The sequence below is a fragment of the Ipomoea triloba genome, chromosome 8 (assembly GCF_003576645.1).
Source record: "Ipomoea triloba cultivar NCNSP0323 chromosome 8, ASM357664v1".
NCBI lineage: Eukaryota > Viridiplantae > Streptophyta > Magnoliopsida > Solanales > Convolvulaceae > Ipomoea > Ipomoea triloba.
This window is the reverse complement of record NC_044923.1, coordinates 11,493,116-11,506,913: the sequence shown is the minus strand read 5'-3', so window position 1 is coordinate 11,506,913 and position 13,798 is coordinate 11,493,116. Positions and strand designations below refer to the sequence as shown.

Below are 13,798 nucleotides of genomic sequence, written 5' to 3'. Positions count from 1 at the left end.
TATATATATATATAGTCGCCAATAACCTTATGGTTTAGTGGCACGAAGCGACTCCTCTTTGTACTTCAGTAAGTTGAGAAAGGATGAACAAATACTACATTGTAACAGAGTCAGCAGTACTTTAAAAAAATACATTGTTTTCATATTATACATGTTCATCAATTTCTATTGTTTGGTTGGTGAAAAAGAAATTAATGGAAATATGAATTCTATTGTTTGGTTGGATTTGAAATGGTAAGGAATTATGAATATAAAGACCAATATGCCCTTAACAATAATAGTGATAATAAATTATATACTTGTGTAATTAATAAACTTTGATGATGGTAAAGTAGTCTAATGTTAATATGTTTACTTTTTTTTTTTCCAAATCCTTTGGAAAACAAAATACCAATCTTTTGCTAGGATTTTGTTTTCCTTCACTTCTAGGAAGTAGAATTCCAATGATTTTTTTTTTAATCTAATCGAACAACATAAAACATCATTTTCCTCCACTTTTAGAAAAATCTTTTCCATAGAAAAGATTTTCCATCCAACCAACACCATCTAAGTAAAAATTTTAACATCATAAGTAAATATCATTAAATTTATTTACACAATTAAATGATATCACTAAGCACTATCATGTCTTGAAAAAGCACAAAAGAAAAACTAAATACAAGCTTAAGTTCTTCTTACCATCCCTAACACATGTTTGTTTAGGAGAGATAGCGAGAATGATTATTTTTTTGAAGTATTTATTAAAGAGTAATGTTAATACCTCTCATTATTTTTGATACTTTCTCAACCTAATGAAGTACAAAGAGAAACTTGAACTCATCCCCTTCCACATAAAGGTGTAACCGAGTGCCAGTGCCAGTGTGACACTAGAGCACAAGGTGTTTAGCATATTATTATATAATATAATAATAATAATCATAATAATAATAACAACAACAACAACAACAACAACAACAATAATAATAATAATAATGCAAACCATTTTTATAAATTTGGTATTTATATTTTAAGAAAATAATTTATATAATATTTCAATGTATAATGTCTATATATTATTAGCATTGAATAAGATAAGAAAACATATGGTGGATGCATATGCATGTCAATAATAATGGAAAAAAAAAATAACGGAAGTTATAAAGGTAAAGGTATTTTTTTTAATTAAAATATTGTATAGTAAAACTCTTATATCATAATGTACACAAAAAAAAAACAAAAAAGGGACATATATATAAGTGAAGGATATACCTTTCATTCACTTATTAATTTTTAGATAAAGACTAAACCAATTAACTTAGTACTACAAATACTCAATTAAATAATTTACAATAACAAAACAAATACTATATCTGTTTAATTTATTTTTCATATTTATTATTCATTGTTCAAATCAACTTTTTTATTCTTTCTTTGTTTTTTATTATAACTCTCTTATAAATTTTTGAATTTAAGTTTTTTTTTGTGTTTATTAAATTTTAAATTAATTTCTAAATATTTAAATTTTATATACTTATTTTAAATTTAATATTATGAAAATATGAATTATAATTGAATCTTTTTAATTAATTGAATAAGAAACATAACATAAAATTGAAGGAATAGTGTTCTACTTATGGCATGTTTGGTTTATGGAATTATTATTATTATTATTATTATTTTATAAGGGTATTTATGTCTTTAAAACCTATTCCTTTTCATTCCTTTAACCAACCAAACAATATTATATAATTCATATTCTATTCTTTACCTATTCCCCTGTGGAATAGCATTCCTATTCCCTTCAAATTCATTCCGTGAACCAAACGTGCTGTTAAAGTTTTAATTTTATTGCTTATAGCATTAAGAATTAAAATAATAACAGAGATGCTATGTAGTATCTGTTCATACAGTTGCCTTCACTGAAGCTCGAACTCACTCTCATCATCCATGTGGGAGCGTAAATCGGGACACCGGTGCCACTAGACAATAAAATAATAACAGAGATGTTATATTTGTTTAATCAAAGAGAGATTAAAAAAATAAAACAAAAACAAAAAAGTTGTCACCAAAACCTGCGTCTATTGCCTACCGTGGCGCACGCAGAATAATCCCAAGTATGGAACGTTCGGCGTGCCCGGTGTCCCTACACTTTTTATCTTTATACTTTTTATTTTTATAGGTGCCGAGGAATTAGTCTATCTAGCTAACATACCCCAAATCTTGTTCGATCATCTCTCCTCTCCGACGCCTTCATTTTGAAATCGCTGCAGATGGCGTCCTCTACTCTAATCTGTGAATCGCAGCCATGGAAGGACCTGAAAGTATGTAATTTTTGCTAAATTTATTTTATATTTTCTATTTTATTTTTCCTTGATATGCTGGCTGCGATATGAAATTGTTGACGTTGAATAATGCAGGGCCATATTGATGAGATCAACAGTACTCATTTGCGCAATCTGATGAGCGATGCCGATCGCTGCAAGTCCATGATGGTGTATGAATGAATTCTTGTCTCATATCTTTCAATTTTTCACTCCAGTTTCCGTTTGATTTCCCTGGCATGGTTTCGATTGTGAGGTGGTTTATGTATTTAGGGAGTTCGATGGGATTTTGTTGGACTATTCAAGGCAGCGGGCAACTCTTGAGACCATGAAAAAGCTCTTGAGTCTGGCTGAGGTTGGTCTGGAAGTTTTGGTTTTGGAAAATTTTGAATGCTATTGTCTGCTTTCTGGTTATCATTCTTCCTTTTGATGATTTCAGGCTGCACATCTCAAGGAGAAGATTAACCGGATGTTCAACGGGGAGCATGTGAGTGACAATTTATGTTTATAAATGTCTTGGCTTTAATTATGAGTGCTTGAAGATCAAATTTTAATTGATACATATATAATATTCGGGTTATTGGGTAGCACTGATAAGCGGGAAGGTAGTTATTAGACAATTTTCTTAATGCTACTGATCAAGAGAATGGTGACTTCAGTAAGAACTAAGGATGTGTTTGGTTCGCACATGGGAATCGGAATCGGTGGGTAATGAGTTTTGGTGAAAGTATTTTACATGTTTGGTAGTAGGGTGGAATGAGAATGATTATTAATAGTTGGGGAAGAAAGGAGGAAGGGAAATGAAATCCTTATTTAATAAGGGTATGGGTTTTTCAATTAATGGGGTAATCCAAACCCATAGTAGTATTCTAAAAACCTGTCAACCAAACAATAACAATCACTTTGATACCCATACCTTATACCAAAACCTGTCAACCAAACACACCCTAAATTTGGTTCAATTTGATGAAACTTGAACTTGCTGGCAAACTTCTGTTCACTATTGTAATTTTAGTAACCTTAAATAGTTTATCATCTCATTGTCAGGTTATTGAAATTTATAGTTTGTCAATCATAATGTTAGGATGCATTGACATTTTTGTCATTTAATCTTTGAAGATAAACAGCACGGAGAATCGATCTGTTCTTCATGTAGCACTGCGTGCTTCCAGGGATGCAGTCATAAACAGTGATGGGAAGAATGTGGTCCCAGATGTCTGGCAAGTTCTTGATAAGATCCAAAACTTCTCCGAGAGAATTCGAAGTGGTGCTTGGGTAAATCTCAGTTTTCAATCAAGATCTCATTCTGAGTGATAATTCAAAATGGTTTTGAAAAATTGAAATCAAATATATTTGTAGGTTGGAGCCACAGGGAAAGAATTGAAAGATGTTGTAGCTATTGGTATAGGAGGCAGCTTCTTAGGTCCTTTATTTGTGCACACTGCCCTTCAAACGGGTATGAACTGGGATATCTCATTCCCATTGGTTTGTTCTTCTGGTTATATTTTAATTCACTTTGTTATCTTCTTTAAGGCTTAAAACTCCCCTCTCCCCGCCCTCCAGAAAAATATAAAGTAAAAAAAAAAGAGGTCAAAAATGGTAACAAGTTATCAGTGCTTAATGTTCACAGAACCAGAGGCTATGGAATGTGCAAAAGGGCGTCAACTGCGTTTGTAAGTATTACCAAAACATTTGGGCCATTTGAAGACTTACTATCCTATTTTCTGTTTGAATTCCATTTTAGTTTATGATCCCAAAGATGAGTTATTTAACAACTATAATATCCTTATTCTTGATATCTTTTTGTGCTTCAGTCTTGCAAATGTCGACCCAATTGACATTGCCAGGAATATTACAGGCTTAAATCCTGAAACCACCCTAGGTTTGTCAATTGTCTTTTCACCTTATAAAGCTTGATATATAACAGTTTTAATAATTGCCCAACTTTCTTGCATGTCTGTAAAGTTGTGGTGGTCTCAAAGACGTTTACGACTGCTGAAACTATGCTGAACGCTAGGACTATGAGGGAATGGATCTCATCTGCTTTGGGGTAAGTGTAACAATGAAACTTATTTAGTTGTTTCATTTATTTCATTCTTTGTACATTTGTACCTTGAGAATGAGTAATTTGCTGCAGTTCGTATGCATGCACTACTGCTAGCAGCAAGCCTATTAGTAGCATCTTTTTGAAGGGACAGTGAAATAAGTTCTATGTAGAAGTTGAGGCAGGATAAACAGATCTCTTCAAACATAGTTAAATGGTGAATATTATGCTCTATCCTTGACAATGGATTGTCACGGAAATGTCACGGAAATTTTACAGTATGATATGTTGAACAAAATATCAATTATCACATTCTATGAGGCCTTTTTATTTTATTTTATTTTATTTTTTAATATTATAGTACATTTTAGAAACAGAGATATTCATTTGAGTATTTGACTGCTCTTTTCTTATTTTTAGGCCTCAGGCTGTTGCAAAGCATATGGTTGCTGTTAGCACTAATCTTACAGTATGTTCATTTCTTCTTTATTCTTTCATTTTGATAATCTCTCTGAACTAGGCCATGGTTACAGATTATATACTTGTATACATGTGGCTTGCTTTCTGAAATCGTTTTATTAAGTATTAAGTATGCACTTCTTTTTTCCTGTCTCTTTCTTCTTGGGGTATATTTATAATTCAGAGTATGGCTTGATTCTGACAGTAGAGTTTCATTTTCTTTCACCAGAAGAAAAAAAAGAGAATAGCATTTCAACTTGAAACTTTTAAATTCTTTATCTTTACTGTTGGCTCATTGCATTATATGTTGTATCATGGTACACATTTTACTGAATCCCTGTTCTTATTTTGACTATTACACTAATTCTTTCAACCTAAATCATTGTCTAAGACTGTTGAGAAAAATTTGAAAGATGTAACAACTATTTTAATACAAAAGCATGACTTTTTTATCCCACTTTATTCACCCTTTAATGCAGCTCGTAGAAAAATTTGGCATTGATCCTAATAATGCTTTTGCATTCTGGGACTGGGTGGGAGGCCGCTATAGTGGTAAGTATCTTTGCTTTTAAAGAATATATTGATAAATTTGAAATTCTAACAGTTTTTTGTTTGAAGTTTAATGCATTCGTACTTCTACATTTTGTTTTGTAGTTTGCAGTGCTGTTGGAGTTTTGCCTCTTGCTCTGCAATATGGGTTCCCTATTGTTGAGAAGTAATTTGCAGTTTTCATTCATGCATCACATTTTCTTATATTTTTTAAGGTTTCATCGTAATACATTTGTGCAAATGGTATGGGAAATAATTTTGTCCACGATGCTTCTTACAATCCTTGGAAGTGAGTCAGAGATTATGAAGAATTTCATGATGATGAATTCTAATGAAAGTCAAACTTATTGCATTAGGCTCCCACATCATATGGGTCTCACTTATGAAAGGAAATGTTACTTGTAGTACAAGAGGTTGTTCTGGTACTCATAACTGAATAAAATCCTCATGACGAAGCTTAATCATTTTTTGTTTTCAACGTGTTACTGGCACACATGTTTCCAAATCTCAACATTCCACCTGTTTTCCAGGAGCATTGTTTACTCTGAACCTTAGTACCTTGTAAATCAGATTTTTGTTCAACAAGCCTAGTTAGGAAATTGTTTTTAAGTTATAAACTCCTTACACAGTGGAAACATGCTACTGTTTCATGGAGAACCTGTTAGAATTCTCTTCGAAATGCTTCCTAAAATAATAGGGTCTTTCTCTTATCATAATCCTCCTCTCCAATATGTTGCACTTGTATAAGCTTAATGTAGAATGTTTTACTTTATAGATGCCTCTCAGAAGTTCAATTTATTTTTATTCTTTATTTTAGTTGGATTGCTATTACTTGCCTGACATGCTTCTGCTTTTCTTTCATGTGAAGATTTCTAAAGGGAGCTTCAAGTATTGATCGACATTTTTATTCAACACCTTTTGAGAAGAATATACCCGTATGTGCCTACGCACTTGATGCATTTCTTCAATTGAATTTGCATTTGCACTAAGTACAATTATTATCCTGTCTAGCATACCTTGAGTACTTTATTTTATTTAATTAGTAATTCTTTTGACATTGCATCATTCTTGTAGGTGCTTTTAGGCTTGTTGAGCATTTGGAATGTCACATTCCTTGGATACCCTGCCAGAGTAAGTGCATTATCTGCTATATGCCTTATATTGTTTATGTTACTTAGTGAGACTATTCATCGCACAAGCCATGACAATCAAGAGTTAATTTTTAAAAAAACATATTTATATGACAATTTCAGGCTATTTTACCTTATTCTCAAGCATTGGAAAAGCTTGCACCACATATTCAACAGGCATGTTTGAATTCGGGCTTTATTTTGATTGCTTTCATTTTGTTTTGAACATTTTATGTTTGTCCTTAACTGCTTCAAATTTTGACTGAATTCAGGTTAGCATGGAGAGTAATGGAAAAGGGGTATCTATTGATGGTGTACCTCTGCCTTATGAGACTGGTGAAATTGATTTTGGGGAACCTGGGACAAATGGCCAACACAGCTTTTACCAATTAATTCACCAGGTGTGTTTATGTGTTCTTCTGCATAATTTCTTTCGTTACCTGATTATAAAATGTTAATGACCAAACTAAACTATGGCAAAGCTATCATGTGGGGATTCAGTTTGTTGAACATAATATATATAAAATAAGAAATGGGTAGCCTCACTATTTGCACAAGTTTTTGTTGAGATGGAACATATTCTTCAATTTGGTATCAAAACCAGCAAAAAAGTCCTGATATGAATTTGATGTCTGTTTCAGAAACATGAAAATATTTTCTGCTTAGGCTCTCTTCTTGAACCATTAGTCTTGCTTTTGGTGTGGTAAATTTAATGTGAAATTTCTATTTTGTAGAAAAGCTTCAATGCAGTGAGAGCATTAAAGTTTTTTAAACATACCTTTCTTTAATTTTCAGGGTCGTGTTATTCCTTGTGATTTTATTGGTGTTGTGAAGAGTCAGCAACCTGTATACTTAAAAGGTATAAATCTGATCTTAACTTTCTGCACTCCTTGTAAACCCTTTCCAAGGTTAGAACTCACCAGCTGTTTTTTGGAAACTCACCAGATGAAGTGGTGAGTAACCATGATGAGCTCATGTCCAACTTCTTTGCACAGCCAGACGCCCTAGCTTATGGGAAGGTAAGATATGATGCGTATCTGGTGGACTTGTCTTAAAGTCCTTTCTTTATTAACCTATATGCCTGAAATATTTTCAGACCCAAGAAGAGTTGCAGAAGGAGAATGTTCCACAACATCTTGTTTCTCACAAGGTGATATTCCTTATAATAGTATTCAGTTTCAATTCGAATTATCACACAGTAATGAAGTTACATGAGTCTATCTCACAGTGACATTGTTATCCAGACATTTTCAGGCAACAGACCTTCGCTAAGCATACTCCTTCCATCTCTTAATGCTTATAATATTGGACAGGTTTGATATCTTTATGTTCTTCTAGTACTTGCAGCTTGCGACACCTATGAATTAGTAGTTTCTTAGATTTACATTTGCCTAATCCTATTTATTTTGTTCCTCTTCCTATGTTTCAGTTGTTGGCAATCTATGAACACAGGGTTGCTGTGCAAGGGTTTATATGGGGTATCAACTCTTTTGATCAATGGGGTGTGGAGCTAGGAAAGGTATGGTTTAATCAACAGAGATACGTGTACAAGTTTGGTTCACTCAGTTTATATGCTTCCAAATATTTCTTTTAAATATCCCAACTTTGTTATTCTATAATGAATTAAATGCAGTCATTAGCTACACAAGTGAGAAAGCAACTGAATGCATCCCGGAAGAAGGGAGAATCAATTGAAGGATTCAATTTCAGCACCAAAACAATGTTATCAAAATATTTAGAGGTATATGAATGTTACCTGATTTCTACAAGTTTTATATAATAGTGTTTGTGTAATGTGTTTAGTACCCGCACCATCTTCTCTTTTACAGGCGAGTTCCGATATTCCTGCTGATCCTCCTACTGCTCTACCCAAGGTTTAACTGCTTAAAAGTTGATGCAAATATCAGAGCTTGAGTTTATGGTTCTGTTGAGTTGCATATTGGAGCATAAAGGAACTTTTGCTGTTTTCTGGGGTTTTTATTGCTATCCAAATTTTGGTTGTGTTTCCTGCAACAAACACTTGAAAATCAACGACGTATGATTATCTCAATCAATAAAACTTGATTGCCATTGCCATTTATGCCATATGAGGTGTTAGAACGAATTAATAACTCGAGTTTCAACAAAAATAATACAATCCTCCGCCCAGTAAAAGGATGCATTAGCTGTGTTTTGCATGGCTTTTTAGGAAAGAAATGAAATGTTATTTTTTTTCTTTAATTTTAAAAGACAAAAGTTAAAAAACAAATGTGGTCTTATATTTGTTGGATTAATTCTAAGTTCATAGGACCCTGTTTTTAGAGATATTACAAAATTAAATTTTGAGTTGCACAATTAGCTCATCGAATTCTAGTTTTCGTGAATAGCACAATTAGCTTATCGGATTCTAATCTTCATATGGACATAAGGGATATATTCTTGACTTTCCATCATTCCTGAGCCTTTTTCTCATAGAGATAGCAACATTTTAGTGGTATAAACCAACATTTTTCAGGGGATCAAGCTTTCTGTAAAAAGGCAAAAGTGTTCTGGACTTCTGGGCACATATTGATGAACCGCAAGAATCTTTAGTATCAAATTCACTTCATATCACCAGCTAGTGCAATTCTGTCACTTAGTCTAACCTTCACTAACACACCTTTTATTTACTAAAAAGACTCTTTTCAATCTTGTAATAGATCAATTGTTAATCAACATCTTTTCTTAAAATTCTTTTTCCTATCTATTCAAATATCCCATACCAAATTCTTCCATGGATATCAATTAACAATTATTAAATATTGGGCCAACACTTTACTCCTTAATTAGGCCGGCTCGATGCGAACGTTAATTAGTCTAAGTATGATACGGGTTTAAAAGTGTCACATACAGTTAAGGTTTGTTCAGAACACTTCGTTGTCTGACAAAAAAAAAAAAAAACAATTCTTGAATATTCATCATTAAAGAGTTGTTTGTTTGTATATAGCTTGCTTGACTTCTTGAATTTCCTTGGACTTGTCATAGGGATTACTATATATACCATGGACCTGCAAATAGACCAAATTAAATTCTCTCTTTAAATCTTTTTAAAGAAATAAAATTAATATATAAAAATATATCATTAAAAAACTCTAATTAAGGTATTTTAAATGATATTCATATTGATATTTTTATTTTAATGATTTAAGTTAACATACTATTATATTAAATTATTATATTAGTTTCATTTTTAATATGTTTCTAGTCATTTTCAAAATATTATAGGTCTATTTTCAAAATACTATATGTTTATTTTTACAATATTAATGCAAATACATCATTATACTAGTAAGTATTAAATACATTTATTAAGCAAACACATTAGATTCATTTTCACAATAATACAAGCTCATTTTCAAAATATCACATGTTCATTTTCACAATTGTAATGCAACTACATTATAATAATGATATCATTTAGATTCATTAATGAAACGTTGCAAGTTCATTTTCATAATATTGGTGGTTCATTTTTACATTAATAATGCAACTACATCATAATACTGATGACCCTAAAATAGGTTCATTAAGAGAATACTAGAGGTTTATTTTCACAATACAGAAGTTTTATTTTATTAATATTGCAAATCCATCAATAGACAACTAAGATTAAAAAGATATTAAGCTAAAGTGCTATCCCGCACCATGAACCATTCCTGATTATTCATGTCGCACTCTGATCTTTCAAAGCGTATATCTCGATCTACAAACCATTATTTTTTTCCATCTAGCATTTTTATAGGTTTTCCAATTTACCTAATGACAAGGCGTCGGTTTCTTGCTAATATGGAGTCCATGTAAGCTTTATTAAAAATAAAACATATGAGATGGAGGTCATGTAAGCTTTATTAATTTTTTTTAAAAAGAACAATCAAGTTTTATCCCAGGGTACAGAGACATGCGAGACGGAAACTTCATTGTCAAGAGTTAACATCCGCCGGAACTCCTGGTCGGTGTCGACAGCCACCGTGAGAAGTCGAGGCGTCACGTTGTGCAGAGAGGCAAAGTAGGTTTCCTGCCGAAGTGGAAATAAAAAAAGTTATTCTCCATTGCAGCAAATGCGGCTATGGCGATGGGGTTTTCATACAGAGCAAGCTCGTCAACACCAAGTGATAACAACAGGGCGTTCACTCCGTCCACCAATACCTGATCAATAGCGGCTACAATATCAGACAACTAAACTTTCATCCCAGAGCGCCTTGTACATAGCAACCCGAGTGATATCTACTATTTTGTACAATAATTCACCCCTTATTTTAGTTGTTTTGATGCTTATTTTCTTTATCCTAGTGAAATTGAGAATTGTTTGTGTGCTATATTGTCCCAAGGGTTGAATTATCCACAAGGAGCAACAAAGGAAGAATTTTGGAACATTTTGGACAAGTTTTGGAAGAAAAGAAAATTACCTAAGAAAGGAAAGGAAACAAGAATAAGAATTGGAAGTTACCTCATGGGCCAAGGCCCATCTATCTCCTATATATTCTACATATTCTCTACAATTTAAGGAGTCCCCGAACACTAGTTAGTTTTAGTCTATTTTTCTTTCTTCTTTTAGATTTCTCTAGCATAGTTTAGATTAGTTCTACATTAGATTATTTTCAAGCTTGGAATCTCAAATTGGAGTTTGATTTGTTCTTCATCATTAGTAAAGTTCTCTTATTCCTTTATTTACTTTCTTTTTAGATATCTTGCAATGTTTATGGTTATTTATTATTGCTTTGCTTTGTTTACTTTTATGATGAATGAGTAGTTAGCTTTTGGGTTGAGATTAGGGTTCTATTATTATTCTTGATGCTAGGTTCATGATTATTGCATAAAGGGGATAATTTATTAACCTAGGGGTTTTATGTTTGAATTGGATTATAAATTCCTCTTATTGATAATTGATGCGTAGCTTTTATTGATTTGCTTTGGAGAGGATTTCATCACAACGAAAGATGGGTGAAAGACTCAGACCTACCAATTTCAACCCAATTTTTCCTACTATGAGCATAGGGGTAATTTGAGGGCTTATAATGCTTTTGTGTTTTAAGATTATGATTGATGCATCACGAAAGTGGGGCAATCCTAGCTCAATTCTAGTTTATTGATTACGAGAGTAGCTAAACTGAATTCTTGAGTGCATTGCCAATAAATCCCTTGGTTAATTATTTTTCTCCTAATTCTGAGATTGTTAGAGCATCAAGATTGCAATACCCATAATCTGACCCATTCCTTTATCATATAGTTTATTCCTTATTTAATTTGCATCCTTTTATTCCATTCCTTAATCTTAGTTTGCTTGGATTCTAGTGAATTCCAAGACTTTAGTGCCTATAATTTTACATATCATACAAGTACGTGCCATAGTCCCAATCCTCAGCAGAACGACATTTACACCCTCTTTTTACTATCACCATTTTACTCATCACTGAGCCTTGGGAGCTATGCTGGTAGCCACACTTGTGGTGTAGCCGAAAAATGCGGCGCCTTCCACGCGGTCGCCGATTGTAGTGGAGGAAGTGTGGGTTCCATGGCCGTCCGTGTCGTGAGAAGAGTTCATGGAAATAGTCAAATTAGGATGCTTAGCAAGCATACCTCTGTTAAAGTGACGTTGCTAAGCCGCCAACTCTTAGCAGTGTGAGGTCCATAAGTCATGACATCAAAGAAGATAATGAACAAAAAGAAAACATTATTATGAGTACTCCATTGGAGAAGCTTGACGATTCTTCCAAAGAATGGGAACTCGTGCTGGTCGGAACCATAACATCATCATCAAACACTTTCAATGAAGAACAAGAAACCCCCGCCAAAGATTGATGGCGTCGGGTTTCTTCCCGGGTTCTTCCTGAGCTTTTCTCTCTCTCACTTTCCAACTCAAGATTGACGGCGTTACTGTCAAGTAGAACGAGATCAGCAGCCGGAAAATCTCCACTGCTTCTGGCCAAAACCGACACACACACACACACACAAAGCTTGGAGAATGGACAAGGTGTTAGAAAAAAATCCATGTCAGCATTTATTACGTGACCTGTGAAAATTGCTAGATGAAAAAAAAGAATGATTTGTAGATCGAAATATACGTCTAAAGGCCACAGAGTGTGGCATTAATAATCAGGAATGATTCATGGTGTAGGATGACACTATAACCAAGATATTAATATGTTTTATCATTCAAAAGATCTCAATGAGTTATTTTTATTAGGAGTTAATTCAATTTTTGGTCCTAGATTTATAGGTGGTAGTCCATTTTGGTCCTAGGAGTTAATACTAGGACCAAATGTGGATGTTCTACTACCTCCGTCCCAAAATGGTTGTCTGGTTCGTTTACCGATGCTTGACTGAAGTAATTTTTAATCCAATTTTTCATAATATTAAGTTTAGCATTAATATATAAAATTTATATATTTAGAAACTACATTAAAAGTACTATTAAACACAAAAAATTAAATTTAAAAATAATAAAAAATTACTAAAGAAAATAAGCAAAAGAGAAAGAGTTGGTTTGACCAATGAATAGTAAATAGGATTAAAAGTAGACTGTCACATATAAATATAAGACCAAAAATGGAATTAACTCTTTTTTATATTTGTATATTGTGTAACGAGTTAATTACATTTTTAGTCCTAGATTTATAAGTGGCAATCCACTTTTAGTCTTTTTTTTTTCTTTAAAAGATCCCTCTTTAGTCCTAGTATTATTGTGGCATGACTATTTTTTTTTCCTCCATCAACAAAACGATTTAAATTCCGTAAAATATAAGGATATTTAGGTCAACAATTATTATTTTTTTGAAAAAAGAAAATAAAAATATTGCGGGTCGACTCACTTTGTACAAAAAAGATCGAAATGTCCATGTATTTAACGACATTTCAAAAATTTTGTTGGCGGAGGACCAAAAATGGTCTTGCCACAATAATACTATGACCAAATGGAGATGTTCTGAAAAAGATTAAAAGCGAATTATCACATATAAATCTAGGACAAAAAATGAAATTAAATCTTTTGTAACATAAATTTTATTTATACAAAAAATAAAGAATAATATACGTAAATAATAATATGCAAATTAATTTCATCTTAATGAACTTACAGTATTGTTATAATGAACATACAATATTATAATAATGAACCATTACCAATGATACTTTTTAATGAAGCTACAATACTATAATAATAAATCACGATCTATGATGCAAGATGTACCATGGTTCATGATATAATTTGTCATTGTCATAATACTAGGGCCTTGTTTGGAATGTATGGATTTCTAGATCAAATCATCCTCCCCCCCTCCCCTGGCCCCTCCACACCCCCC

General features: G+C 32.6%; 1 protein-coding gene across 1 annotated transcript; it reads left to right on the top strand.

The window, feature by feature from the left end:
* Positions 1–2,146: 2,146 nt before the first annotated feature.
* Positions 2,147–8,567, top strand: LOC116027733 (glucose-6-phosphate isomerase, cytosolic). Its single transcript, XM_031269466.1, has 23 exons — positions 2,147–2,300; positions 2,397–2,473; positions 2,574–2,655; positions 2,740–2,787; positions 3,420–3,575; positions 3,660–3,756; positions 3,931–3,973; positions 4,115–4,182; positions 4,266–4,350; positions 4,765–4,813; positions 5,283–5,355; positions 5,458–5,518; positions 6,221–6,287; positions 6,427–6,483; positions 6,606–6,659; positions 6,755–6,883; positions 7,278–7,341; positions 7,428–7,501; positions 7,579–7,632; positions 7,727–7,795; positions 7,912–8,001; positions 8,116–8,223; positions 8,312–8,567. Exons 1-23 carry the CDS (start codon positions 2,250–2,252, stop codon positions 8,360–8,362), a joined length of 1,707 nt encoding a protein of 568 aa, XP_031125326.1. The 5' UTR covers positions 2,147–2,249; the 3' UTR covers positions 8,363–8,567.
* Positions 8,568–13,798: the final 5,231 nt, after the last annotated feature.

Bases quoted from the DNA above. Each gene is read 5' to 3' on its own strand.
- LOC116027733 (XM_031269466.1), top strand. From the start codon at position 2,250: ATGGCGTCCTCTACTCTAATCTGTGAATCGCAGCCATGGAAGGACCTG. The intron at 2,788-3,419 runs GTGAGTGACAAT...TAATCTTTGAAG, and splicing joins GGATGTTCAACGGGGAGCAT to ATAAACAGCACGGAGAATCG. The intron at 5,519-6,220 runs GTAATTTGCAGT...TTTCATGTGAAG, and splicing joins GGGTTCCCTATTGTTGAGAA to ATTTCTAAAGGGAGCTTCAA.